Source organism: Pipistrellus kuhlii, unplaced genomic scaffold (genome assembly GCF_014108245.1).
Source record: "Pipistrellus kuhlii isolate mPipKuh1 unplaced genomic scaffold, mPipKuh1.p scaffold_m20_p_30, whole genome shotgun sequence".
Taxonomy (NCBI): Eukaryota; Metazoa; Chordata; class Mammalia; order Chiroptera; family Vespertilionidae; genus Pipistrellus; species Pipistrellus kuhlii.
Genome location: NW_023425530.1, coordinates 718,114 through 745,274, shown reverse-complemented (window position 1 = coordinate 745,274; position 27,161 = coordinate 718,114). Strand labels below are relative to the sequence as shown.

The following is a 27,161-nucleotide window of genomic DNA, read 5'->3' as shown; positions in this document are numbered from 1 at the left end:
GCAAAATCCTGCAAATGAATGTTCATAACATGATTCACAACCAGGAAGTGGAATTTAGTAAATGCCCATTGACAAACAAAATGGGGCCCATCCATGCACACATCCGTGGCAGAATCCTCAGCCACGAAGAGAAGTGCCACTGCAATGGGCTGGGCCTTAAGGACACGGTGCTCAGTGAGAGAAGCCAGACACAAAAAGCCACAGAGCGTGTGATTCCGTTTATGTGAAACGTCCAGGACAGGCACATCCAAGACAGAAGGTGGGCTCCTGGTTGCTGGGGGTGGAAAGTGACTTAGTGGAGGTGTGGTTTTTGGGAAGGTGATGGAAATGTTCTGGAATTAGAGGTGCTGTTTGCACAAACTGTGAATACACCAAATGCCACGGAATGTTCAGCTGAAGAAGGTAAACATTAAGTTATGCATATTTTACCACAATTAAAAAGTAATAAATCCCACGATCTACCCTCTTTTCACCTCCACCTGGTCCGGGCCAGTCACAGCCTCTGTGGCCCCCCTGTGCCCCTGCACCAGTGGTCAAGCCTCCACACAACATGTGTTTTTCCCTCTCAGCTCAGTACAAGGGCTCCCTCAGGGTGAAGACCCAGGTCCTGCCCACAGCCCACCCATGAGGCCCTGCAAGGCCTGCCCTGGCCCCTCCTTGCCCCCACTTCACCCCCTTCTCCATCCACTTGCTCACTCCGCTGGACCAAAGGGCCTCCTCACTGTTCTCCAGCACTCCGGGAACTCCCCTTCCACAGCGGAGTCTGCCCAGAGGTGGTCTGCTCTTCTTCCAACGCTTGCTCACACATGAGCTTGTAGCAAGTCCTGGACCCGAAGCTGTCCTTTCCTAAGCCTCCTTCTTCATCACAGCACACACCCCTCTCCACTGACAGAAGCCCATGAGGGCAGGTCTGGGATCTGATCTGTCCTGTTGTCCCTGCTGCCGAGGTCAGGATCTCCCCTGGAGGGAAAGGCCCGCCTGCTCCCCAGCACGCAGCTGCCAGTCCCGTCTCCACCTGGGCTCTCAGGGCCTCACTGCCGCACTGGCCTCTGCCTCACCCTCAACTCCCCTTTCCCTCTCCCAAAAAAGCCACATAGAAGGATGCCTGACAGACCATGCCCCCCTGCTTTCAGTCCTGTCAGGTGGAGGTGGAAGCACCTGCTCTGCCTGAGAACTTCTGTGCAGCTTGCAGCCCCCATAAGCCCTCCCTGCCCTGCCCCCATCTCACTGCATGTGGGGACCACCACCCAGGCCAGCTGCAAGGAGGGTGTGGATGCATGTTACCCATATCCCCACGAGGTCATGAAATCAGGGACACAGGCATCCCTCAAAGACAGTTCACCCAGGCAGGTGGCTCACCACCTGTTTGTGACGTCCAGGCTGTCTGGGGCCTGGTGCAGCTGTCAGCCGGCCCAGCCAGCTGGACAGCCGGCCCTAGCCCATACCTGGCACAACGACAGCGAGACCACATTAGATGAGACACAGGCTCCCTGTGCAGCCCCCCAGACCCGCAGGCCGGGGAACACACATTCCTCTGTTGTCTCAACTCCCAGGCGTGGGTCCTACACACAGAGCCAGCTCCTGGGCTCTTCGGCAGCTACACAGGGTGAGGATGTGGTAGGGTAGAACTGTTATTTAAAAAAGACTCAAGCAAAAATAACATGATGACCAATCGAAGCACACACATCTATGTACACTGTCCTTGCTTGAGGCTATGGCACACAAATGCTGGGATGGGGCAGGGTCCCACCCTTCCCCGAATCCAAGCAGGTTCAGCTGATCACCCCTCCTAAATGAAGGCTTTAAAAGCTGCGATTCCTGTCACCCCAGGCGTGGTGGGGTGGGCCAAGCCCTTCTCCAATTAGCCTTACACATTTCTGGAACCATCCATAAAACACAAAACAATCCAAAGAAAAGTCACAAATACATATATACACATGCACACACAGGGCCGGCTGCGGGGGGAGCACTAACTGAGGGGCACCTAGAAGCAGAGCCAGAGTGACCTCCATCCCCCCCAGGCCTGCTCTGCCTCTACCACACCTGGTTCACCCGCTCCAATCTCTCCGGGTCTGGAAGAGAGGTGTACCCAGCGTGGCCAGAGGACAACAGGGTGGGAGCAGGGTCGGAGGGCCCCTGGAAAGCTTCCGGGAACCAGTGGCTGCCCCTCCCCTCTCTCCTCTCTGGCTTCCGGGGGTCGCAGGCATGGTTGGACAGGACACATGGGGAAGGAACCTGGGAGGAGGGTGAGGCACCCTGAGGCCGCCTAGATCTGTGCACCCAGCAGCCACAGGAACCGCGTCCCGCTGCTGCCAGAGTCAGCTGTCCCCATCGGTGACAAGAGCAGTGCAGGTCAGGGCAAGCCCGTGCTGACAAGTGGGCCCAACTTCAGTTTTCCAGGAACAAGTCCATCTCGAGATGACCTCCTCTGGTGCACAGCCTGCTGGGCCTGCTCCTGATGCCTGGCCCTAGCAGTCACTGGGATAGCTGCCAGCGGAGGGACAGCAGAGGTGGCCGCAAAGAGACCTATCGGGAGTGTCCTGTGGATCCACGGGCTGACCTGAACGTCCTGCTGCGGGGCCCTCCCCTTGCATCCAGCTGTTCCTCCCGTCGCAGACGTGGGCAGTGGTAGTACCGGTGAACCCATGCTTCTGGGGAGAGCATGCACCTCAACAAAGTGACGATGGACACAAAGGGAAGCAGGTGGGGTCCAGGGAGGCGTCCATCCCCATCCGAGTGTAGACGGTCAAAGCCGGGGCCTGGGTCACCTCGTGTGAAGGGAGCCGGAACCCCACATGCCTGGTGGTGCCCAACCACATCCCCCCAAACACCGCTGACAGGGTTCGCAATGAGGCTTTAATGAGAATCTTCAGGGTCTCTGGGCCCGGCTCCCGCCCGCCCCGACTGCTTCCTCTGGGAACATGTGCAGGAGGGAGGGTCATGCACGTGATGACAGGTGGTGCTCCTCTGCCCTGATGGCTGGGCCGTGGTTTACCGGATCCTGGTGAAGAGGTTGAGGACAGACACAGATTCCTGCAGGGCACACAGGAGAGAGAGCTGAGCCTGGAGCTGAGGGGAACAGAGGCTCCGGGCAGAGGAGGAGCACTGAGGAGGCACCCTGTTTCCTGGCGCCCTGGCTGGGGTGCAGAGCAATGCAGGAGCAGCTAGAGGGGATGCAGGCAGGCCCGGGGGAGTTACAGCAGAGTCTGAACAGAGCTCTCAGGTGGCGGGGGGACGGCCCCCAGGACAGGCTGAGGGGATGTGCATGGGGGAACATGTGGCGCTGTACCGACCCACTTTACCTTTGTCGAACGAGTTTTGCTAAAGACATTCCAGAACCTCAGGGTTTCGTCTCCAGCACCAGTGACGATGGCCTCTCCATCAGGGGACATGGCCTGCAGGAGAGAGCCTCACTGTTCTTGTGCCCTGCAGGCGGTCCCATGAGTGGAGTCGATGACGGAGGACAGGGGCGGGGGCAGGGCCCCCACCAAAGCCAAAAACTCAGGATGCCCAGCCCCTACTCTACTCTGTGCGCCTGAGCAAAGCTCTGACGGGGTGGGCACAGCACGTTTCTTCTGGAAAGAAAGAGAACATCTGAGGAGGGATGGAGAGGGCTCCTGTCCGCAGGCCCATGCAAGTAGGTTATCTGATGACCTGTCCTCAGAGGTTTTCTGAGCAGTAGGATGGGGGGCTGTGCTTCATCATGAAGATAAACTAATGTGTGGAGACTCAGGAGGGCACAGCTGCCCTTCCTCACAGAGCTGGGAGTTCAAGAAAGTAGATTCAAAGTGATGACACAATTAACGTTTGAAAGCAGAACATGGGAGCTGGCCTGGACCACCCCGCCCCCGCCCCACAGACCCTGGGTGGGGAGGTTGCCAACTGACTCTGCCCCTGCCTTCCGGGGGCCCGCGCTGGGCCTGGGCCCACAGTGCAGACTCACCAGGTACAGAACTCGGTAGGAGTGCCCGGTCAGCTTGGCCACCTGGGTCAGGGACGGGTACTTCCAGACCAGGATCTGGTTCTGTGAGTAGCCGTGTGTGCTAACCTGCGGGGGTAGAAGGCACTGTCAGAACCCCAGGACTCAGATCAACTGTCCATCCCCGATACACCCACTGAAGAGCAAGGGCACCTGGGACTGCCCAGCCCCTTGCCCCCAAACTCTGCTTGATGATGAAGGTGACAGGGAGCTACACTGTACCCAGAGCTCAGCCAGCCTCTGCTGGTGGTCGCAGGCATGGACACCCAGATTAGGGGCAGATCAGATTCACCCTAGGACTCCAGGAAAGGCACTGCAGGGGCCCAGGGTTTCTGCTCCAGAACCTTCTCATGCACACCACAAGGCCCTGCCATGGCACTCACCAGCTCATTGGCGTGCTTGGACCAGGCCAGGTTGCACACCTGGGAGCCTGTGTCAATGCACTGCAGTGGCTGCCCCGTGAGCGTGTTCCAGAAGCGGATGCAGCGGTCGGCCGTGCCGCCGCCGGATGCCAGCAGCCCGTGCTGATGCGGGGACCAGGCTATGGCTTTCACGGCTGCCAGGTGCTCTGTGTACTGCTGCACGGGACTCAGACTCGAGTGGTTCCAGACCAGCAGCTGGGGGGTGGGGGGTGGGGTGGCAGCAGCTGTTAGGCCCTCCAGCGGCTGTCACCCCTGGGCAAGCCCTCAAGGGAAGGATGAATGGCTTCACTCCAACCCATCATGGTCCTCCCTCAGGGCACACCCTTGTCACCCCTGCTCTGAGGATGAGGGCTGGCTGAGTGGGTGGGATAATCCCCTGGATAATGAGGGGCCAGGGCACCTACCTTGTTGTCATTGCCTCCTGAGGCAAGGAGCTGGTGGTCTGTGGACCACTTGAGCCCGCACACCTCCTGCCGGTGGCCCTGCAGCCGCCGCTCCGACTGCAGGGGCGGGGTGCGAATGTCCCTTTGCAGGATCATGCGATCCCGGCTTCCAGATGAGAGCTGATCGGCATTCCAGGCCAGCGCTCCTGGAGACCAGACAGGAGGCAGGGTGAGGCCGCGGCCTGGCCTCTCGGACACAGGGTGCACTGGGAATCAAGCCCACCCATTGGGATTGCCACCCCACCAGGACCCTGGGCTCCTCACCGACTCGGGCCGTGTGGCCTTCTAGCATGGAGAGCTTCTTTCCCGCGGCTGCATCCCAGATCTGTACAAAGCCCTTGTGTGTGCCGACGGCCACCAGGTTCCCCTAGGACGTGGTCGTCAAACTCGTTAGGCAACAGAGCCAAATATCAACAGCACAACGATTGAAATTTCTATCGAGAGCCACATTTTTAAAACTTAAACTTCTTCTAACGCCACTTCTTCAAAATAGACTCGCCCAGGCCGTGGTATTTTGTGGAAGAGCCACACTCAAGGGGCCAAAGAGCCGCATGTGGCTCTCGAGCCGCAGTTTTCCGGTCATGGCCCTAGGACCAAGGACCCGGACAAGAGCAGGCATCGGGCCCTGATGTGAGGAGGACCCAGCCTCCCTGGGTTCTCCTTGCATGTCCCTTCTCATCAAGGCGACACCCATCTTGTCCTGGAACTTACTGGGGAGATGGGTTTGTCAAAATCAGCAAACACACATTTAAGACCCATGCACTTCAATGTGTGAACTTGCCTGCCTGAGCCTGGCCTGCCTCTTGGCTGGGGTGAAGGATGGGGCTCTGAAAGGACTGAGGTTAACGCTATGTCTGTGGGGGGAGTCCTGCCAGCAACCCTGTCACTGTAACAGTCTCTACCAGGTGGGGACAGGCAGGACGCAGACATCACTCTGGGTCTCCCAAACCCCAAACAAGGACCCTTGCCAGCAAAGCCCAGTCAGACCTCCCCTGCCCAGCCCACCCAGCCCAGCCCAGCCCAGGAATGAACCCTGTATACTAACCCGTTCAGACCAGCCCACGGAAGTCACCGAGTCCCCTTCCACAGAGAGGTCACAGAGTCGGGTCACCTGGGGGAAGGAGGGAGCGGTCGGTGTGAGCTGACGTACTGCCCGCTGATCCTTCCAGGCCCCACTGTTCACTCGTTCATTCATCCATCCGTTTATTCATTCAGTCACCCCTCAGGCCTACGGGCACTGGGGTTCATGCTGGGGCCTGAGATAATGGTGCTGGGGTGCCCAGGAGGCTGCCGGCTGCAAGGGGACACATGCAGCACAGGGGTGAGTGACTGGAAAGTCTGGGGAGGTGACGAGGGCACCACACACCGGGGGTGCCTCTCTCTCTAGGGGGCATCGCACCTTCTTTTGGTGATTAATGCATCACTACTCGCATTAACCTCTGAAGGCCTCCCACCCTGCAGGCGTGTCTGAGCCTGTGGCGGGCCTAGCTGCACCTCAGAGAGTGCTGGTGGGGCAGCCCCCAGGCTCAGCCAGACTGAACAGCCATTCGCCCTCCTCTGTGGACACAGGCAGAGAGTAAGGACTACTGGTCATTGCGGGAGACAGCCCACAGCAGAAGGCCTCCACTCATACCGGCTGGCTATTCCTGAGTCCGGTCTGTACTTGGAAGGTGGGCCTCGGTGGGAGAGGTTGGCCAGGTGCTGCCCCAGGCTCACTTATTCTTCACCTGGGCCAGCCCGACTCAATGCCAGAGGAAGCCACCCACCCCCGAGGCACACACACATGCGAGCACGTGACCACACACTTGTAGGCACGGAAGAACCCACCTGGCTGGTGCAGGCGCTCCACAGGTACACGCAGGTGCCCAGCCCCACACTGAGCACATTGAGAGATGACCAGTCCACCAGGTTCAGGTAGAAGTCGTCCTGCAACTCGGGTGCATCCAGAACCTTGAAGGGGATCTTGGAGATCTTGCGGGTGGGTTTCCGTGGCGATCGCAGTAACTTCTGGCTGTAGGGAGAGCCCGAGACGGTGATTTTCTGTCCGTCAGCCACGTGGTTATCATTACTCTTTGGCTAATGTTACTACCCCTGGTTCACACTAGTTCTTGGCATATCCCCTCCCGCTCATCTTGCCCTTCTGCCTGCAAGATCCCAAAACTGTGGGTGACCCCAGGCACACAAGGCCCTTTGCCCTTGGGTGTTTGGCCACCCCAAGCCTCAACAGCCACACCGTCCCCTCTGCTTGGCACCTCCTCCAGAGAGCCCTCCCTGACTCCCTCTTCCCCAGTCTGGACCCAAAGCCTTCAGGCTGACAGTGCGCCCCAGAGAGCGGTCCTAAGACCAACTGCAGCTCTCACTGTACTGCCTGGCTGCTCACCCGCCCTGTCCCACCCTCAGACCCTGACTCACCTTTTGTTACTGACTGGCGACAGGGAGTAGGGAGACACATCATTTCCGTCATCCGGGCTCGAGCGCTTGGTACTGAGGGAATACTGGAGGAAGCATGGACAATATCTACTGAGTGGACACTGGCCCACAGCTCAGGAACCTCAGACTCAAAGCTTGGGTGCCCTGAGCTCCTGGTGGTTAGGCGGAAGAGTGAGGGTGGTACTCGCCATAACTAGAAGACTCTAACTTGGTGTGTCCTAGGTTCCGGAAACTCAGAAAAGCAAACCAGGACCCCTCTAGGTGTGACTGCCAGCATGCTCCTGCCCCCTCAGAGCCACCAGCCCCTCAGCCATCCTGAAGTCAGGCTCTTTTCGACTCTGCCAGGGGCCCCGAGGACCCGGGATGGCTTGGGCATGCTCTGTGGGGTGGCTCTGCTGAGGCCACTGTCCCTTCACCCTGCACCAGACCACCTGCCCCAGAGTAACCTTTGTCTCAGCAGATGCCAAGGAGCGCCACAGGGCAAACCTCGGGGTTAAAGGGGCCTGGCCCTGCCTTCTCCCACCCTCTCTGGGTTCAAGGCCCCCAGCAGGGCTGGAGTGTGGAGGAGGAGGAACCCAGGGAGGCTGAGGCTGAGCCTGGATCAGTCATGGAGGATAGGGACTCTGTCCCCAGCAGGAAGCATCGGCCAGTGCGGGCATGGCCGGCAGGCTCACCGTGAACAGGCCCTTCTTCTCGGGCGTGGAAGGCTGCAGCCTGCGGTCCTCCGTCTGCGGGTCCTGCACCTTCTCAATGCCGGCCCCTAGCAGCTCATTCTTCAGCAGGGCGGAGTAGGCCAGGCCATCTGCCGGCACCAAACACAGTGAGAGGCTGGGGTGGGACCAGGCGAGGGGGTGAAAGAGAGAGGGTGTCTGTCTGCGGCCCTGACTCCTGACCTTTGCCATTGTCCGAGGTGGCGTCCTTGGCTTTGCGGTTCTGGCTGGGAGACTTCTCATTTTCCTGCGGGAGAGGGGAGGCGGGTGAGCCGGCATGGCGTGGCCTGCCACGGGCTTCTCCCCGCCCGCCCTGTCCTGTCCTCACATTGATCCTGTGGAAGTTGACGCTCCAGTTGGCGCCCGCTCTGGAGGGGATGAAGCGGTCCCCGTGCTTGCTGGGGGAGGACACGGGGGAGTTGGTAGGTGTCAAGGTCCGTCGCATCTCTGAGACCTAAAAGGATGGCAGGGGGAGTTGGGTGCCTCAGAGCCACAGCCTGACCCGCCCACCCTACTGCTGCCTTTGGTCTCTAGCCACGGACCCAGGGGTTCCGTCTTGGAAACCAAGGGGCAGAGGTAAAACATTTGGGTAAATAACTCATGCTGGACCTGCTGGCAGCTTTGTGAGGCAAAAAGAGGCCAGGGAGCAATAGAGCCCAAGACATCAGCATGCGACAAGGTGGCTTTATATTTCTAAGCGGCCACAGGACCAGAAAGCTGACTGGGAGAACCTGTGGCCCCACCGCCTATATCCCTGCCCATGGGGACGATCTTCTCCAGAGAGCAACAGCTCAACCACCCGAACCGAGACGTGAAGGGGGGTGCGCAGCTTCCAGCCAACCCTCTGGCGAACGTCCTTAACCTATAAGCTATCTGCCGTGGGCTGAACTGTGTCCTCCAAAAGCAAACGCTGAAGTCCGAGGCTCTAAAATGAATGCCCGTTATCCTCATTAGAGTCAGAGAAACCGACACAGAAAGGGGAACGTGAAATGAGGCAGAGACCGAAGTGATGGATCTAAAAGCCAAGGATTCCCGGCCAAACCAGAAGGATCTCCCCAGACCCCTCAGCCCGGTCTCCCTGCCCCACAGGCTCCTGGTCCCAGGACCCTGACCTCCTCCCACGCCAGCCTGGCCAGCCCAGGCCAGCCCTGTGGGGCCGGGGCCGAGCCCCAGCTCTGTGGTGCTGGGCCCTTCACTGCCTGTTGGGAAAATGGAAGGTGGCTCACACGCCCGCCTCCCCCAGGCAGTCCTGTATGGCCCAAGAGCAGAGCTGGTGCCCTCTGCAGGCCGGGCACGGGCCAGTAAAGGGGCCTCCGGCAGGAGGAGGGCAGGTCACTGCAGCTCTGGTGGCTAGGGTGCCGTCATGGGGAGGAGCTCTGGGGAGGATGTGTTTTCCACCTGCACAGCACCTCCCTCTTCTGCTGAGGGCTGAAGCCCCGTGGTCAGCCATACCCCTCACCCCATCTCCCCACCAGCTCCACGGGCCAAGCCAGCACTGGCAGGGTGACCACCGCTACTCACACATGGCATCGTGTTCTCGTTCTGGATGACAATCTGCCGAAGGAGGCGCCGCTCATAGTCCTGGTCCATGGTGAGGCTGGGCAGGGGCAGCTGCCGGCCACGTCAGGCCACCACGTCCAGCAGCCAAAGTCAGGAAGGGGATGCGCAGCTCAGCACCAGGGGGCAGCGGCCGCACCAGCACCTGGGTACCACAGAGCACTGCTCAGCACCGGCCAAGTTTCCCCACCGTGTGGCAGGTCCTCCCTCCCAGGGGCCCAGAGCTTGGGCGTGGCCTACCCCACAGGCCTTGGGAGTCACGGGGAGACACAACCTGGACAAACGGGACTCTCCCTGCTTCCTCTGGGGGGCCTTCTGTCAGGACCCTTCACTTCTGTCCTGGTTAGGGCAAGGCTGCCCCTACGCCCGACTCCCAAGGACTTACCCCAAGTCCCGCTCCTCCAACCCAGGCCTCCATCTCATTGCCTTCTTACTTCAGACCCTGAGACCAGGAGCCATCCAAGGAACCCTGGCTCCTTGGCTCCCGGCCCAAGAAGGAGGCATGGGGCTGGGCATGGGTTGGGGCTGTACCAGGGAGGGTCCATACATTCCACAGGTATCTGCCAGGGCACACTGGAGCCCAGGCCCTGTGCAGGCACTTGAACCCCAGGGCCAGGCAGACCAGGCTGTGACCCAGGGAAATTGGCCTCCAGCTTCCAGCTTCTGCCCAGCTCCCACTGAGCTCCACCCGATCTGGGGAGGCCTCCCTGAGGAAGGGGAGGGAGAGATCACCAGCAAAAGGAGGCTGAGGACAATGCTCTAGAGCACATGTGTCAAACACAAGGCCCGCGGGCCAAATCCGTCCCGCCAGGCCTTGCAATGTGGCCCGCACTGCGCTGTCATCACTGCACTCTGCTGCGTTTCCATCACAATGACAGTTTATGACTGACTGTTCAGTAAACCATTCGGCCCGCGATTTAGGCTGGATTTTAGATTTTGGCCCCTTCTCTGATTGAGTTCGACACCCCTACTCTAGAGGGAAGGGCAGATCTGAGGAAGAAGGGCTTTCTGCCTCCCAGGCTGGGGCAGAGTGAGCGGCAGCTCAGAAAGGAGGGCAGTTCTTTATGGCAGGGATGGCAAACCGAGACCTGGGGACAACCCAGGCCCACAGCCACACTCTGGCTGCTTTCAGAAGAAAGCGTTAGCCAGTCCAGCCTCCCCTCAAGGCCCAGCAGAGCGTGGAGGGTAATGCAGGTTGCCAGGACAGAGCCTGACACAGAAGGGGTTCAGCAGACTGCAGCTTCTTGCTGTAGGCCTGCCCTGTGCCCCAGCACCCTGGCAGTCAATGGCCCTCTACTCCTCTGGCTGGAGCCCAAAGGTCCGCCTAAATTCTATCCCCAAACCCCGGATGGCCCCTCTGATGAACAGCCGGCCCACCGGGGCCACGCAGGCTGAGTGGCTGCAGCACCGGCTCTAGCCAGCCAGGCACTGTCCCTCACAGGCCGTCACCGCACACACGGGAACGCCTAGAGGTGGCCCAGTCCCGAAGCCAGGTGCTTGGTCCAAACGCAGGGCACAGCCATGGCTCCCAGTGTTCCCGCCACCTTCCACATTAGCGAGCTTGCATGTTTTATCTCATGCTCCCCCCCCCCCCCCCAGCATCGAGAACTAGGTGCCACACCCTCATGCAGATGAAGATGTGAAGGCTGAGTGAGGGGCACCAGTGAGTCTGTGCTAGCTTGGAGCCCCAAGCCCCACTGACCAGACCTCAGTAGACCGGCTCTGATGAGAAAAGTAGGACAGCAGCACCTCAGCACCCCTCAATCTTGGGTAAACCTCTGGGAGCAGCCATCCCTTCTTGGCTACATTCTTCCTGCTCCCTCCACCTACCCGGCTGTAACATTTTGGTCCACTGTAGCCCAGGACAGTCTCATGAGGGGGTTGATGATGGCTTCAGGCCTTCCTTGCCTCATCCTCAACCTCCTCTGACTTCCTGCCAGCCTAGCCTGGCCCTGCCTGCTCAAAGTCCACCCATTGGCTTCCCCAGAACATACCTGCACCTCCCTTCCCCCTCCAGATTCTCCCAAAGCCCAGGCCTTGCCCAGCAAAACCCACACACATGTGCCCTCACCACACTTGACCACTCCTGCGGCAGTACGGCCGTACTTGGGCACAGAGATGCCTGTGTCTGTCTGAGAGTCTGTCCCTGGCGGAGACTCCCGTTCAAAAGGACAGTTTCCCAAGGGTAGACCCAAATCATCCCGACCACGGCACCAGGCTGCATGCAAACAGAGCTGAGCTCTAGGTCCACCCTGACCGAGCATCCTGTGAGTGGGGTTCACAGGGGGCTAGACACAAAAGGAGCAGCCATGGCTCCATTCTGTAAGTTCCAACAGTCAGTGGGCACTTTCCCAGATGTGGGCCAGTTGGCCGTACCCACCACTTTGCAGACAAAAAAAAAAAAAAAAAAAAAAAAAGCAGCTCAGAGAGGCTGGCTAACTTTCCCCACCGGCCCCTCCTGGGCCACGTTTGCCACCCGCCAGGGAGCTCTCAGGAGATAAGGCAGTGGAGGCTATGTCTTGGTCCCTGTTCGTAGCAGCTGGCCCTTTCCATGGCTTCCAAACAAGCCAGACAATCAGCAGCTCACTCTCCCCAGGCAGGCAGGCAGGCTCGGGGCCAGTGGGTCTGAGGAATGAGAGGCCTCCCCAGGAAGACCCCAGGGCCTCATATCAGGGGCTGGGCACACTATGGGTGACAGTCACGTAAACCTCTTGGCCCAGATGAACTCACTCCCCACAGAGACCACCTCCATCCACAGACCAGTGGCACCACGCGGAGGCCGGCAGGTGGTGCCACTAGCTTAGATGCACTCTGCACGTCAAGCATTAAGCAGAGCCCCAAATGCTGCAGTCATCTCAAGAGACACAGAGTGAGACAGGTTTCCCAGGACAAGTTACGAGGTGAAGTGCTATGCAGCTGGTGGTGTGCGGAATGAGTCCAGAGCGAATGTCCAGAGTGGCACACCCGCCTGTCATCAGAGCAGGTGCCCCTTCTGCCCGCTACACTCTGATGTGGCCACTTACAGAAGCCCCTGCAGTGGGCAGTGTCTCACCATTAGACATGGAGCCTGAGGGCCAGCGAGGTTCCAGACTGCCCACATGTGGAGGGCCTAGTCCCTAGATCCGTGGACATGTCACCTCATGTGGCAACAGGAACTTTACAGATAAAATTAAGTCAAGGCCCCTGAGATTGGGGATGATCCTAGGTCCCCAAAGGGCAGTGTCAACACAGGGTCCTTGTAAGACAGAGGCATCAGGGTCGGAGTGAATGACGGAAGAGCTGTGCTGCTGGCTGTGAAGATGGGGGAAGGGCCGAGTGCCCAGGATACGGTGCCTCTAGGAGCTAAAAATGTCCAGAAATTATTTTCTGCTGGAGCCTCGCGAAGGGCCAGAGGTGCCCACACCTAAGTTTAGTCCCATATTGGACCTCCAGAACTACAGAGATAATTTTGTGGGTCTCTTTTTGTTTTTTAATTTTCATTTTTGCTAATCCTCCCTCAAGGATATTTTTCCATTGCTTTTTCGAGAGAGTGGAAAGGAAGGGGAGAGACAAAGAGAAAGAAACTTCGATGTGAGACAGACACATCCAGTGGCTGCCGCCTGCACTAGTCCCAACCAGGGCCGGGGACTGAGCCTGCAGCTGAGGTACATGACCTTGACAGGAATCAAACCTGGGACCCTTCCGTCCACGGGCTGACACTATTCAGAGACAAGCCGACTAGGGCCATTTCTGTTGTTTTAAGCCACCAAGTTTGTGGTGACTTGTTACAGCAGCTGCAGGACACACACTAGGACAGGGCAGAGAAGGCAGTGGCCACGCTGGGGCCTTCCTTCATGGGTCCTCCTGGGGGGTGGCTGCTGAGAGGGTTCCTAAGATGCTTGTGCTCAACACAGGCCTTTTCTCTGCCCAGCCCCACGTGGCCCACTGTGGATAGCCAACCAATCCTCTGTCTCCATCCTCCCCTCTCTCCATAACCCCATTCCCACCCCCCTGACTCCCAAGACCGCTTGTCTGCCCGAGGCAGTGGGTCTTCGTTCTGCCAAAAGGCACATTTGCTGATTGTCTGCCCAGAGGCCTGAGGCAGGTACCAGGGTTAAGCAGGCAAGAAGATGGGACATGGTCCCACCCTCCTGAGCTCCTTTTGTATCAGGAGCAGCAAGCCAGAAACATGGACCTAGATGAAGAACAATTCTGGGTGGTGGTACCTGCTACCAGGAAGCACATTTTTTGGTTAAAATATATTTTATTGATTTTTTACAGAGAGGAAAGGAGAGGGACAGGGAGTTAGAAATATCGATGAGAGAGAATCATCGATCAGCTGTCTCCTGCACACCATCCACTGGGGATGTGCCCGCAACCAAGGTACATGCCCTTGACCGGAATCGAACCTGGGACGGACGCTCTATCCACTGAGCCAAACCGGTTTCGGCAGGAAGCACATTTTTGAAGTGGCTCCAACATTCAGCTGTCAAAGTAAGGGCAAGTTGGAGGGAGTGGAGAGGACACTGGAACCCAGCACCCAGCCTGGAACGTATCTCCCAGACCAGGCACCCACAGAGGGACCCACGGACACTGGCAGTGGAGAGGCTCCAGAACTCACTCATCCCAGGCCCCGACCCAGTAAATGCAGGCAACATCCCCAATGGGCGAGCCTTCCTGCTGGCATCAGGGATGTCACTCTTCTCTCTAAATGGACCTGCTACCTCTGGAAGCACCCACCCCAGACACACCATATCAGGTTTTCTTGGTGAGGAGGTGGAGGCAGACAGACAGAAGGGCACATGTGGGAAGCATGGGCCGTGGGTGGAAAGTCTGTGAGGAGGATTCTCTGAAAGGTCAGTCTCTGGGGACCTCTCTGAGGGTGGCAGACCCTGCCCTGCCTTTTCCAAACAAGTCTGAGCCCCCGGGTGTTAGCTTAGACATGTCCTTGCTTAAAAGACAATACAGACACATGTGTCTTCTCAAGGACGCTTACCCTGCTGATAGCATCTAACAGTTAATTTTAGTACAAGCTGCTGTTACAAGAAAAGCCTAAGGAGGCAGGCAATCGAGGCTGTTTTGGGCTCTTATGCCAACCAATCCCTTAGCCTCTCTTCCACAGAAACATGCGTCAGAGTAATCATTCATGTGTCACTCAGGGTCTGCTGGTCAATCCCGGCAGGCACAGACCAAGATCTCAGGAGAGTGATAACTAGCAGCTCCGGTCAGCCACAAATTCACACCCAAACCGCGTGACCTGGGAAACACAAACACACAACCAGGCCTGCCCACCAGCCCAGGGACCTGCTCCAGCCTGACCTTGGAACCAAGGCCTGGAGCTCAGCCAATGTGTAGACTGGCTCATTCCAGAGAGCTGAGACCTCAAGGGACACCGAGCTTCAATTGGGGACTCTCCTCTAAGACTGCTGCTTGCTGCACCACAGAAGAGCAAAAGACTCCCAAACTGTAAGAGAAAAGTCTGGTCAACTCATCACCAGAGAAATGAAAAGTGTATGCAAGGCAAACACACCACAAACAATGTTTAAAAAAAAAAAAAAGACAATAGTGCCCGGCTGGTGTGGCTCAGTGGGTTGCGTGTCATCCCATGCACCAAAAGGTTTGCTGGTTCAATTCCCGTTCAGGGCACACGCCGGGGTTGCAGGCTCAATTCCCAGACAGACTGCAGGAGGCAGCCCATCGATGTTTCACTCTCACACTGATGTTTTTTCCCCGCTCGCTCTCCCTTTTGTTCCCCTCTCTCTAAGAATCAATTAAAAAAAAGACAATTAGAAAAAACATCTACCACTCTGAAGATAGACCTAAGTGGCACAGGACATGAATAACTGTTCCTGGAAGAATTACTTGCCCTCACAGCAGGCGGTTCCCACTTCCTCGCCCTGAGTGATTCTGAGATTAGGGGACACGCCCTGGCCATGGATGCACAGGATTGCTGGCCCGCACTGCTGGCAGCAGCTGAAACTAGCACGACTTCTAAGAAAGGCAGCTTGGAAGGCAGTTTGGCAACTGCTTGCAAAATCTAAAAAAGCACATCCCTTTTGATGCAGTGTTTCTACTTCTAAGAATTTGCCCTTAGCAACTCTGGGCTTGTGTGTGCAAAACCTGTGTACACAGCCGTTCTGCACAGCTTATGAGAGCAGAGACCGTGATACGTGACTCAGGCGCTACCTGAAGGCAGGGCTTCGTCCCCACAGAAGACACTGAAGTAAAAAGGGCAGGCATGAAGGCCTTGGGGGCCCGCCGCCTGTGAGAACAGCATTGTGGGGCGAGCCATTTCTAGAAGGCTGGGGAACAAACTTGTAGCAGAGGTTGCTCTTGGGGAGAGGAACCAGAGGATGAGGGTCAGGAGAAAGAGGAAGCCTTGCTTCCCCTGGCTCAGTTGGAACTTCTTGAATTCAGTGAAAGGGAACATGTTAGCTATTCAAAGAAATAAGCCAGCTGGGGAGAGATGGAACTACGTAAGTCCGGACCCAACTGGGAGAGACTCAGTGGTGGGAGCAGCACTGGCTGTGCACCAGAACACTGTGCTGCCTTTGCTGTAGGAATGTTAGAGAAAGGAATGATGTCTTTGTTAACAAGCAGTCACTCAGCACAGACAATCTGTAAGGCCTTGGGACTGGGGAAGGGGTGGTGGTGAGGACTGGCCAGTGGCTGGCACTGGGGAGGTACCTGCCCTGCTGCCCTGAGGGTGCCAACTGCAGGGTGGTGTTCCTGGTCTGGAGAGGTGGCCAAGTCTTGGCTGCTCGGCTTCCTACTATTACTGTTCCCTCTGTCGGGCACTGTCAGTAGGGGTCTCACTCACCCACTCTAAGCCAGCCCTAAAGAGGGCTCCTTTTCCCGGGTCCCCCAGAGTGAAGTCAGGAGGCCCTCCTTCTGCTGCTGCCTCAACCTGCTCCTATGGAAAAGGGGCACAACCTAGTCACCTAAAAGGGCAGAAACAAGGTCCCCACATGGCTAGCCTACATATCAGGGATTCCTGACAACCCGGGCGCTGCCTTCCCGGGCAATCCGAACGTGTATGCTTTCCAGGCAACAGGTAGCAATGGAGCGGGGCCCTTGTTTTCAACCCAGCTGCCCAGTGCCTGCGGCACCCTCCTGAGGGGGCTGTCCCTGCCACTCCCAGCTACCCAACCTTACAGTTCCTGTCGGACTCACATGGTTCCCACTCACCAGATACTTAGGGAAAACAGGTTGCTCTAAGTACAAACCAGCAGTTCTCACTGGAGTGACTGCCCCAGGGGACACTGTGTTCTCATGACAGAGTGCTCCTGGCGTTGAGTGGGCGAGGCCAGGGACGCTCCTCAACCCCCTCACAGTGCCCAGGACGGCCCTCACAGAGAATGAGCCAGCCTGTGCCATAAGTGCCCAGACACCTGGTATAGGGCCAGACCACACAGCGCTACCTGCTGAGTAAGACAATGGGCCTGTGTGGGCTAACCCTGGATTAGCAGGGCTAACGGGGACTGAAGACGAGTCCTTTTTCCAGCTGAAGCCATTGGTAGGCGGAATCCCATGTGAGGAACAATAAGGCAGGTGAGCTTTAACTCCACCAAATCCCCCCCAGGCCTCCCCACCTCACAAATGAGAAAATAAGCTGAAAGAGCCTCTGGGCACGATCAATCATACAGCATGCCGCACGCCATGACCATCTCTGAGCTTCCTCAAGAAGGGACACAGGCTCCTGTCTGGCCTGGAACTCAGCCGGGGAGTTCCCAGCAGGCCCAAGGCCCCCAGGATCAGCGCACTCTGCTTCCTGGAGCCAAGTTTCAAGGCCTTCGAGATCTTGCTTATCCTGAAAAATTGGTCCTCACTGTTTTTATATTTTGTAAGGCCCTTTAAAGAGCCAAAAGAAATGACACACTCCTAAGACACATCTTGCATGACTCAGTATTTTTAAATATATTTGTATTTATTTCAGAAAGAAGGAGGTAGGAGAGAAAAAGAAACATCAATGATGAAAGAGAATAGTGGACTGGCTGCCTCCTGCTCGTTCCCCACCAGGGATGTGCCCTGATTGGGAACTGAACCATGATTCCCTGGTTCATGGGTTGACACTCAAACAGCTGGGCCATGACTCAGTGTTTTGAGACTAACTATTGTCTGGATGTGCTACCTACGAAATAGGTTAGTTACACCATCCGCACTGCTGACCCTGGGCTCCAGTCATTCTCCGTGGGGAGTCATCTGGGCACTATGGTGGGTTGAATAGCATTCCTAGCCCCACCTCTCAATGCCAGAAACAGCTGACAACCACAAATGCTCCAGCCAACACCAGTGTTCACTGGGGCGGAATCACCCCCAGGTGAGGGTGGGGAATCGTCCCTGGAGAAGTTGCACCAGCCAATAGTGAGAGGGGTCAGGTGACACCTGCCATGGAGGGATTTGGAGGTGAGTGAGGAAAGCCTCCAGCAGGAGCCTGTGGTCACCTGCCTATGCAGACACCACGGTCCCAGGCAGGACACTGCTCCTGGCCCCGTGAGGAGGTCATCAGAACACGGTGGCAAACTCCACCTGCACCCCTCCATGAGCCAACACAGCTCAAAGCACTCGACATGCTTTATTTAGTCCCCAGGGATGACTCATCTCTCCATTTCACAAACTAAGGAACTCAGGGCCCTGGCAGTTAGTGGAGCTGGGACTGGAACTCCACCTGCTATGACCACTCAGGCCACACTGTTCCCATGAGTGAGAGTCCCCAGGCTCAGTATGAAGCAAGCCAGCAGTCTAAAGCAGAAAGGACTGCCCTGGATGGTTCTTTACATCACATGTGAATCTCTACCAAGCACTTCCTGCAGGAATCATCCAATTAGGGGTCATGATGACAAATGAATGAGGGCACCCTGGAAACCGTCATCTTGGGGCATAGACTTTCACAGGCCCTAAATCTCCAGAGAAAAGTGCACAAGGGAAGGAACCAGGAGGTTGGGAGGGGACTCACAGCACCCCCAGATTACCTGTGGGCCTTGAACCAGCCCCTTCCTTTTAGAAAGGTGGGGATCTTGCTAGGAGCCCAGGGGCTGCCGTCTCATTCCCAGCAGTTCTCTAAGGGGTTGTTGGAGAGGTCCCATATGAGGCAGATCCAATCAGAAACAAGGAGCTGTCCAATTTTCTGCTCCCACTGGCTCTGGGAGGCTTGGAGAGGAATTTCTGAACTTGTTCTATTGCTGTGGGTCAGGAAAGCCTGTGCGCAGCCTAAGGCTTCCCCTTTCACTACAGCAAATCAAAATGCTATACAGAGTGCAACGGGAGCGAGCGAGCTGAGTGGCTGTGCAGTTGCATCTCAGAGACTGGTAGTGCTTGCAGCATGGCGGACCAGATGACTGAAGACGCTTTTTCACTGTTTGGCAAGGATGGTGATGAAACTATAACAACAAAGGAATTGGGAACGGTAATGAGGCCTCTTGGGCAGAATCCCACAGAAGCAGAGTTACAGGACGTGATAAATGAAGTAGATGCTGTTGGTAATGGCACAATAGACTTCCCAGGATTTCTGACAACGAAGGCAAGAAAAATGAGACACAGTGAAGAAGAAATTCGAGAAGCATTCCGTGTGTTTGCTAAGGATGGCAATGGCTATATAAGTGCAGCAGGGCTTCCCATGTGATGACAAACCTTGGAGAGAAGTTAACAGATGAAGAGGTTGATGAAATGATCAGGGAAGCAGATATTCATGGTGGTGGTCAAGTAAACTATGAAGTTTGTACAAATTACAGCAAAGTGGAGATATTGTACAGAATGTGTTCAATTTCTTATTCAAAATTGTTTATTTGCCTTTCCTTTATTTGTAACTTATTCTTAAAAGGTTCCCCCTGCTGTCACAAAAAATACGCTTTTTTTTTTTTTTTTTTTTTATAGTAGAGGGAACCTTTTACAAATTAGGACTCCATTCCTCCATGTTTTCTTTCCTTATCTTTTTAAAAAAATATATATTTTATTGATTTTTTACAGAGAGGAAGAGAGAGGGAGAATTAGAAACATCGATGAGAGAGAATTATCGATCAGCTGCCTCCTGCACACCCCCTACTGGGGATGTGCCCGCAACCAAGGTACATGCCCTTGACCAGAATCGAATCTGGGACCTTTCAGTCCGCAGGCCGATGCTCTATCCACTAAGCCAAACTGGTTTCGGCATTCTTGCCTTATCTTACTGTTATTGTCCTGAAACCTTATTTTAGAAAATTAAGTAACATGTTGCATGTGGCTTACTCTGGATATAGCTAAGCCCTTTTGCACATCTAAACTTAGATGGAGTTAGTCAAATGCGGGAACATCTGGTTATGCCTTTTTTTTAAGTAGTTTTCTTTAGGAACTATCAGCATGTTGTTGTTGAAGTGTGGAGTTGTAACTCTGCGTGGACTATGGACAGTCAATGATATGTACCTAAAAGTTGCACTATTGCATAACGGATGTATCATCCAGGTACGCATACACTATTTTTTTTTTTTTTGTAATGATGGTCCTGTACGAGAAACATTTTCTTTTATTGTTACTTGCTTTTTATTTTTATTTTATTTATTTAAAAAAATATATATGTTATTGATTTTCTACAGAGAGGAAGAGAGAGGCAGAGAGAGTTAGAAACATAAATCAGCTGCCTCCTGCACACCTCCTACTGGGGATGTGCCCACAATCAACATATGTGCCCTTGACAGGAATCAAACCTAGGACCTTTCAGTCCGCAGGCCAATGCTCTATCCACTGAGCCAAACCTGTTTTGACTGTTACTTGCTTTTTAAAAATATATATTTTATTGATTTTGTATAGAGAGGAAGGGAGAGAGATAGAGTTAGAAACATTGATGAGAGTCATCGATCAGCTGCCTCTTGCACACCCCTTACTGGGGATATGCCCACAACCAAGGTACATGCCCTTGACCAGAATCGAACCCGGGACCTTTCAGTCCCCAAGCCAACACTCCATCCATTGAGCCAAACCAATTTTGGCTGTTACTTGCTTTTTAAACTTTGTTTAGCCACTTAAAGAAAATCTGCTTATGGCACAATTTGCCTCAAATCCATTCCAAGTTATAGATTTGTTTTCCAATTTAAATTTTTTTATCTCCCCCCACCGCACCCCCCAAAAATACTATGTAGCCGTCAGCCGGCTATGCCGTGTGCAGTGGAGCAGGGAGGCTTTGCAGAAGGGAAGACCTGGCTCTGAGTCCTGGTTCCAAGCCTTACTGGCTGCCTCTTCCTGGAGAAGCGGGGATGAGGGACTAACACTGCCTATGTTGCTTTGAAACGGGGCTCAACTTCTATGAAGCAGTACAGAGTGCCTGACCCAAAGGAGATGCTAGGAAGTGGTGGCTATTCCCATGGCCTAGTGACAGGCCCACTTGAGGTCCCAGCCATGCTGCTTCCTGCTCCTCCATCGCGCGGTACACGCCTGGGCTGTGTGGCACAGGAGGTGCCTTGGTGGCCACAGCTGCTGGCTCAATGATCTCTTGGTCACAGCCGCAGGCTGGGTGGCCAAGTGTGGCCCCATCTCCTCCCAAGCTGTCCATGAAGGTGAAAAGGACCCCCATTCTTAAGAGTCTGTCCTCAGTGAAGGACATGGGAGGACAGGGCTGCCTGGCAGGAGGGCTGGCTGTGGTCTTACAGATGTGGACTCTGGACTAGAACCCAGCATCTGGCCTCAGGACCGAAGCAGCAGAAACCGGGATCTTTGAGGGGAGTGGTCCCTCAGGTTAATGGTCCCTTACTGCTAACAAAAGCAAAAGCATGCAGTAGGGAGTCCACACACCTTTCCTGGGCAGCTGATGTGAATCACTGGGGACCTGAGTCATTCGTTAATTTACTCGCACCTTTCACGAGCAGGTGGTCCTAGAAGCTGATCAAGGAGCCAGAAAGTAAAGGCCTGAAGTCACTGTCCCCTCGGGCTCACAGAGCGGAGTCTGACAGTTCTGGACCCACGGTGACACCGCTGGAAGCAGGCGCCATGCCCATCCCAGGTGAGAATTGCTGCTCTAAGCTCCAGAAATGATGCTCAAAGGGAGATGAGCCCCTACATTTCTGTCTCCCACGTCTTGACCCACAGAGCACCTACTCCCCCAGCTAGCCTGGTGAAAGGCTCAGACCGAAAGGTCATTTGGGTCTGCTGCAGCCCAAAGCATGCAAACCCCACACAAAGAACATAACGGTACCGCACCCAAATGATTTATGATCACTTATGTGATTCTAACTGTGACTGATATCAGAGGGCCGATTCTCAAGGCTGAATGGGGCCTTAGAGAGAATCAGATTAAGCCCCACCAGGTGCCCGAAGCCCTTTCACAACTCTGCATCTGCTTGCACACCTACAGGGACAGGGAGCTCACCCCCTAACAAGTAGCCTGAACATCAGCAAGTGCTTCCTCAGTCTGTCTTACTGCTGTTCCCATCCATGGGTCCAAGGTGGGGGTGGCAGAAGGAAAAACCTATTATGTTTAGAGCAGAGTATTTCCCCTCCCCCCCGCCCCCCTCCACACACACATACAACCCTAGCACTGCTGACACCAGGGACAGGTCATTCTCTGGGAGCCATCCTGGGCACAGTGGGGGGTGGAACAGCATCGTTGGCCCCCCTCCACTCAGTGCCAGAAGCACCCCCTGTTGTGATAACCACAGAGGTCCCCAGACATCGCTCCCAGTGGAGACCTCCTGGTTTAGGGGAATCCTTAGGGAAATAGCTGCTTCCAAAGACCAGTGAGCTCCATAAACCAACACTAACCTTTCTCAGCTGCTCAGCCCTTCAGAAAGTGCAGAGGGCAAATCCCCTTCATACAGCCACCTACTCCTTCCCCTGCTCCCACCACCCTCTCCCCTCTACCCAGCTGGCCTCTCCTCATTGTGCAAATGCAGCCGAGTCCTTCCTCCAGGGACCAGACCTCCCTGAGAATCACAGAGCAATAGTTCCCGAATTCGATCTGATCTGGGAAGAGATGTACACAAAGGCAGGGGATCCAGAAAGGACGGCCTGCAGCTTTACAGACCCTGCAGCAAACAGATTGGGGACGCTGGCTGCATGAAGTGCACTGGGAGCGAACAAAGGAAAGGTGGCAGGGCCAAAAGGGCAGCCTCCTGAGACTGTGGTAGCAGGGAGCTGGGAGAGGGATCAGAAGCCGAGAGTAGAATGATCAGATATGGGCTTACAGGCCGGCAGAGCGTAGTCGGAGGCCAGGGACAGCAGGGGCGAGCCAGGGAGCAGATGCTTGCCTGCTCAGGTGAGAAAGCAGGCATCCTGAAGAGATGTGGGGTACGGAGAGGAGAGGCCTCGTGTTGAAGCTGGGGTTATAGAGGGGGGACAGGTTTGAGGAAAGAGTGACCTATTCTGGACAAACTCAAGCCAAGGTGCATAGGAGAGATGGACAGACACACTCAGGAGGATAACTCACTGGCGCTGGCTACGTGAGCCTGGAGTTCAGGAGTCAGCTTTGGGCACCAGCAGCAAACAAGGACAGGAAGCTAAGGGTGAAAAGCAGCAGGTCATCAAGGAGCATATGCAGAGGAGCAAAGAGGCATCTGAGTGCAGATTAACCAGGACCACCACACAAGAACCCGTTCCTGACAGTTCATAGCAACTCTATTTATAATGGGCAAAAGGTGGAAACAGCTCAAGTGTCCACCAGCTGGTGATGGACAAACAAAATGTGACATCCATACTGGAATATTATTTAGCTATGAAAAGGGATGAGCACTGACATATTACAACCCTGAAACATGATGTTCAGTAACAGAAGTCAGACACCAAAGGCCACATAGTGTGTGATTCCATTTATGTGACATGTCCAGAACAGGCTCATCCAGAGACAGAAAGTAGATTTGTGCTGTCAGAGGCTGGGGGGATGGGGATGGGGATGGGGAGTGACTGCTGATGGGGAAGGGGCTTGTTTTTGGGCTGATGAAAATGTTCTGGAACTAGATAGTGGTGATGGATACGCATATTTGTGAACATATTGAAAACCACAAATTGTATACTTTAAATGGTGGGTTGTATAGCATTAGAATTATATTTAAATAAAGCTGTTATCAACAAAAAGTAATGAGTAAGATAATAAAAGGAGAGCCAGTGAAGGAGACAGAGGGACATGTACAGGAAGCCAGGAAAGTGGGTCATACATTCCACTTACTTGGGGATAAATAAAATACAATTATTATGTATACTGGTTGAATAAATAATACATTTATTATGTATCCTGGTTGAATTTAAGTAAAGCAATGCTCAGTGTGCTCTGTCATTCCATTTACACGAGAGGAAACTGAGGCAGGGAAAAGTAGGCACTTGCCAAAAACACAAGGATGTATGGCAGCCAGGGGTACAAATGTCCTGGCGAGAGGGCACACAGGGGGAGCTTTGGCCTCTACTTGCTCTCAGTACTCACCTGATGTCTGCATTGGAGGGAGGAGCTTCAGGACTTGCCTGGCTCCTATCTGCACGCACAAGCAGGCCCCGCAGTGGCCAAACTCTCAGGGAGGTTAGTGGGCAGAGTGGTGACCACGGGGGCCTGTGCTGGGACAGAAATCAGGCCACCAGGAGCTCTGGGGCAGAAAGGAGGCCACCAAACACTCCTTTCTGCTGGCTCCCAGAATGGGCCTGGCCCTCGGCATGCACTCAAGCAGTGTGCTCCAGCTCCAGCCTCGCAGGGCACAATGCAGGCTCTGGACATAAAGTCCCTGCCCTCCCAGGCTCACGGTCTGAACTTCAGTCCGGGATCTCCCCGCTCAGCGCTGCTGACACTCGGTGAGGCCATTCACTGGGAGGGCTGTTTTGGGTTCTATGGGGTTTGAACAGCATCCCTGGCCCCCAGCCACTCATTGCCAGGAGCCTCTCCGGTGTGACAACCACAGATGTCCCCAGGCGAGAACCCCTGCTCTCGAGGAGAAAAACTACAGGAAATTCGGCTTGGCTGGTTCCTAAAAAACCAACTCCCTCCATCTCTACACAATCAGGAGTCCCTGAGTGAGCTTCAGGTCCTCATCCCTCTCAGTGACACTGAGCAAAAGGTCCCCACAATCAACCCCACTCCAGACCTCCCCAAACTCAGGAGTCCCAAGCGCACAAAGCCTGCCTGGCCGGAGGTCCCAATAAATAGCAATGGTGGGCGATTTCCGCTGAAACAGAGCAGCCAGTGTGACATCAACGCAAAGCCACTTCTGAAGCCTCATTAGGTTCTCCTGTGTGCTTCCAGGTACTCCTCCCCACCCCAATCAGCCACCACCTCCAGCACAGACACCCGAGACTCCGCCCCACCTCAGCGAACCACCTGTCCTTTTTGACCCAAGAGCTGTCCAAGGACCAGAGCCCCGACTTCTGAAGGGAGTGGGCCCCAAACCCTGCCGGAGCAATCCCACCTCACTGCTACACAAAGGCAGCACACCTGTTTCCACTCTCGGTTCAGAAGGAAACGCCAGGACGCCTCTGCCAACACAGAGGGCCCCACCATCAAAGGCTATGATGGTCCTCGAGAAGTTCTGTTCAATAAGCAGCCTGGGGTCAACGTACCACCCTGGGGGCAGTCCCCAGAGGACCTCACCAGCTCCCAGCATGCAAATCTGCTCCCTCCTTCAGGGGAGACTACCCAGCCTCCTTTCCAAGTCCCTCCCACCTGTCTCCATTGGGGAGGGGGGTGGGGGTATATATGCTGTGGGTGGATGGTTTTTCTTTAGATGAATAGTCTTCACTTAAAGTGTGGTTGAAAAAAAAGGTGAAGGGATTAAGAACTACAAATTGCCAGTTATAAAAATAGTCACAGGCATGTAACATACAGCATAGGAAATGTAGTTAATCATATTGTAATAACTGAGTGGTGCCAGGTGGGTATCAGATTATGAGTATCAGATTTGGCTAGTTCCTACAGCACAGGTCAGGGCATGGGCCTGCTGTTGTGGGTATGAAGTGGGGGCCCTGGTTTTGGGGAGCAAAGCTACGCTTGCTATTTACAAAAAGATTGTGGAGGATAGGTGTGGGAGGGAGGTCATGGGTTGCAGGTGGCTCAGAATGGGGAAGTAAAGCAAGGCCGTTTTTTTTGGGGGGGAGGCTCTGATTTGGGGGGAGATCATAAGGTATAAAAATGTCTAATCGCTATGTTATACACCCGAAATTAGTATACTATTGTATGTCAACTACAATTGAAAAGACAACACTATGTTAAGACGGAGGGAGGGGTACAGTCTCACCGGAGACAGGAATGAGGACATTTGGTGGACTGGGGTAAGGGGATCTAATTCCCAGCCTGAGAGGCACCCTGAACAAGGAGATGATTTTTTTTTTTTTGGGGGGGGGAGCGGGGGGAACAGGGAAAAACAGGTTTAGGCTGGATGTTTGCTCAGCGGTGGGTCTCAGGCTTAGGGTCTGGGACAGGTCTGGGTGATGCAGGACCAATGCAGGGGTGGGGTGTCTGGGGTGACGGGAAGGACAGACCCATCCTGGATCTCAGAGCAGCTGGGCACGGGCAGGCCACCTTAGGTTTTGATCCTGGGGAGCTGGGATGGGGTCGAGCTGGGAGGACGGCAGGTTAGAAAGCAGAAGGGCTGGAAGAGAGGGGGCGTTTATGCACTCAAACTGCCTTGCCAAAGTGCCTCTGTGTCAGGAGCGGAGCGGAGAGGGGTGCGGTGAACACAATGGGGCACCCAGATAGACAGGGTCTCCACACCTCAGCCTGCTTGATTCGGAGTCCACAAAGCTCAATTTGAATTTTATTGGGATGGGCGCTGGTTCGAGCCTGGGTGAGTCACATATAGCTATGGAAGGGCTGTTTAAATCTGGACAGGGTCTGAGCTGGGATGGCTCGAACCTGGAAGATCCGGGTTTGACAAGCCAGAGATGAATAGTACAGGTTAGGGCATGGGCCCGCTGTTCTGGGGGTGAGATGGGGGGGTCCCTTGTTTTTGGTTTAGGGGTCCCATGCTTATAAAAGGGTTGCGAAAAAAGGGGGTGGGGGGTCAGGTCGACCGGATAACCCGGATTGGAGAGGTCACTCAGGGCTGGGTTTGGGGCTGAGGCTCGGGTTTGGGAGTTAGGACGGTGGTGGGATGCTGAGGTCACCTGGGCCTAGCTCGGGTTGGGGGCGGTGTTCTGGGGTCCGGTGACCTCCTGAAGCGCCCTAGCTCGGGTGTTGCATCCCGGCACGTCGGCTCGATTCCAGGGGGCTCTGGGTTGTTCCGCGCAGCCGACAGGCCCGGCTCGGGGGTCGCGGCTCGGGCCCGGGGGCGGGTCCCCAGGTTCCAGCCACCTTACCTGGCTCGCTCCCGTCACCGGCTGGCTCCGCGGCCCCGCCTCTTCCGGCGCCGCGCCGCGCCGCCTCCGTTGCCCGCAGTCTCGCCGGGTCGGCTGCGGCCGCCACTGCCGGGATTCCCGGTTCCGCGCTCCTTAAATGGCGGCGATCGCGGCTCCGCGGCCTCCCGCGCCCTCCGCCGCCGCCGCCGCCGCGCGCGCTCCCGCGGCCGGCCACGCCCCGCCCCGGCCCCGCCCCGGCCCCGCCCCCGCACGGGGCTGCGCCTGCGCGCATCGGGCATCTCGGGAGGACGTGACGTAGTCTGCAATTCGAATCAATACAGGAAGCGCGGCGCCACGCGTTGCCAAGGGCAACCGTGGCCGGAAGAGGACCAGGGAGCTGGCAGAGGAGGCTCCCTGGAATACAGGGGAA

The 27,161-nt window shown here is 55.6% G+C and overlaps 1 protein-coding gene and 1 pseudogene across 3 annotated transcripts; one reads left to right on the top strand and one right to left on the bottom strand.

Annotated features, from left to right (window-relative positions):
- Window positions 1-204: 204 nt before the first annotated feature.
- On the bottom strand, window positions 205-26,951 carry FZR1 (fizzy and cell division cycle 20 related 1). 3 transcript variants are annotated; one of them, XM_036459915.2, is made up of 14 exons: window positions 26,752-26,951; window positions 9,506-9,638; window positions 8,313-8,438; window positions 8,168-8,231; window positions 7,949-8,076; window positions 7,257-7,339; window positions 6,672-6,855; window positions 5,890-5,955; window positions 5,109-5,211; window positions 4,806-4,990; window positions 4,363-4,596; window positions 3,944-4,048; window positions 3,294-3,395; window positions 205-3,033 (listed from the first exon to the last, which is right to left on the bottom strand). In XM_036459915.2, exons 2-14 carry the CDS (start codon window positions 9,572-9,574, stop codon window positions 2,992-2,994), a joined length of 1,491 nt encoding a protein of 496 aa, XP_036315808.1. In that variant the 5' UTR covers window positions 9,575-9,638; window positions 26,752-26,951; the 3' UTR covers window positions 205-2,991. The 3 variants fall into 3 exon arrangements, with proteins under 3 accessions (XP_036315808.1, XP_036315810.1, XP_036315811.1); XM_036459917.2 differs by having other exon boundaries at window positions 3,303-3,395; window positions 26,752-26,950; XM_036459918.2 differs by lacking the exon at window positions 3,294-3,395.
- Window positions 17,541-19,388, top strand: LOC118731380 (annotated as a pseudogene).
- Window positions 26,952-27,161: the final 210 nt, after the last annotated feature.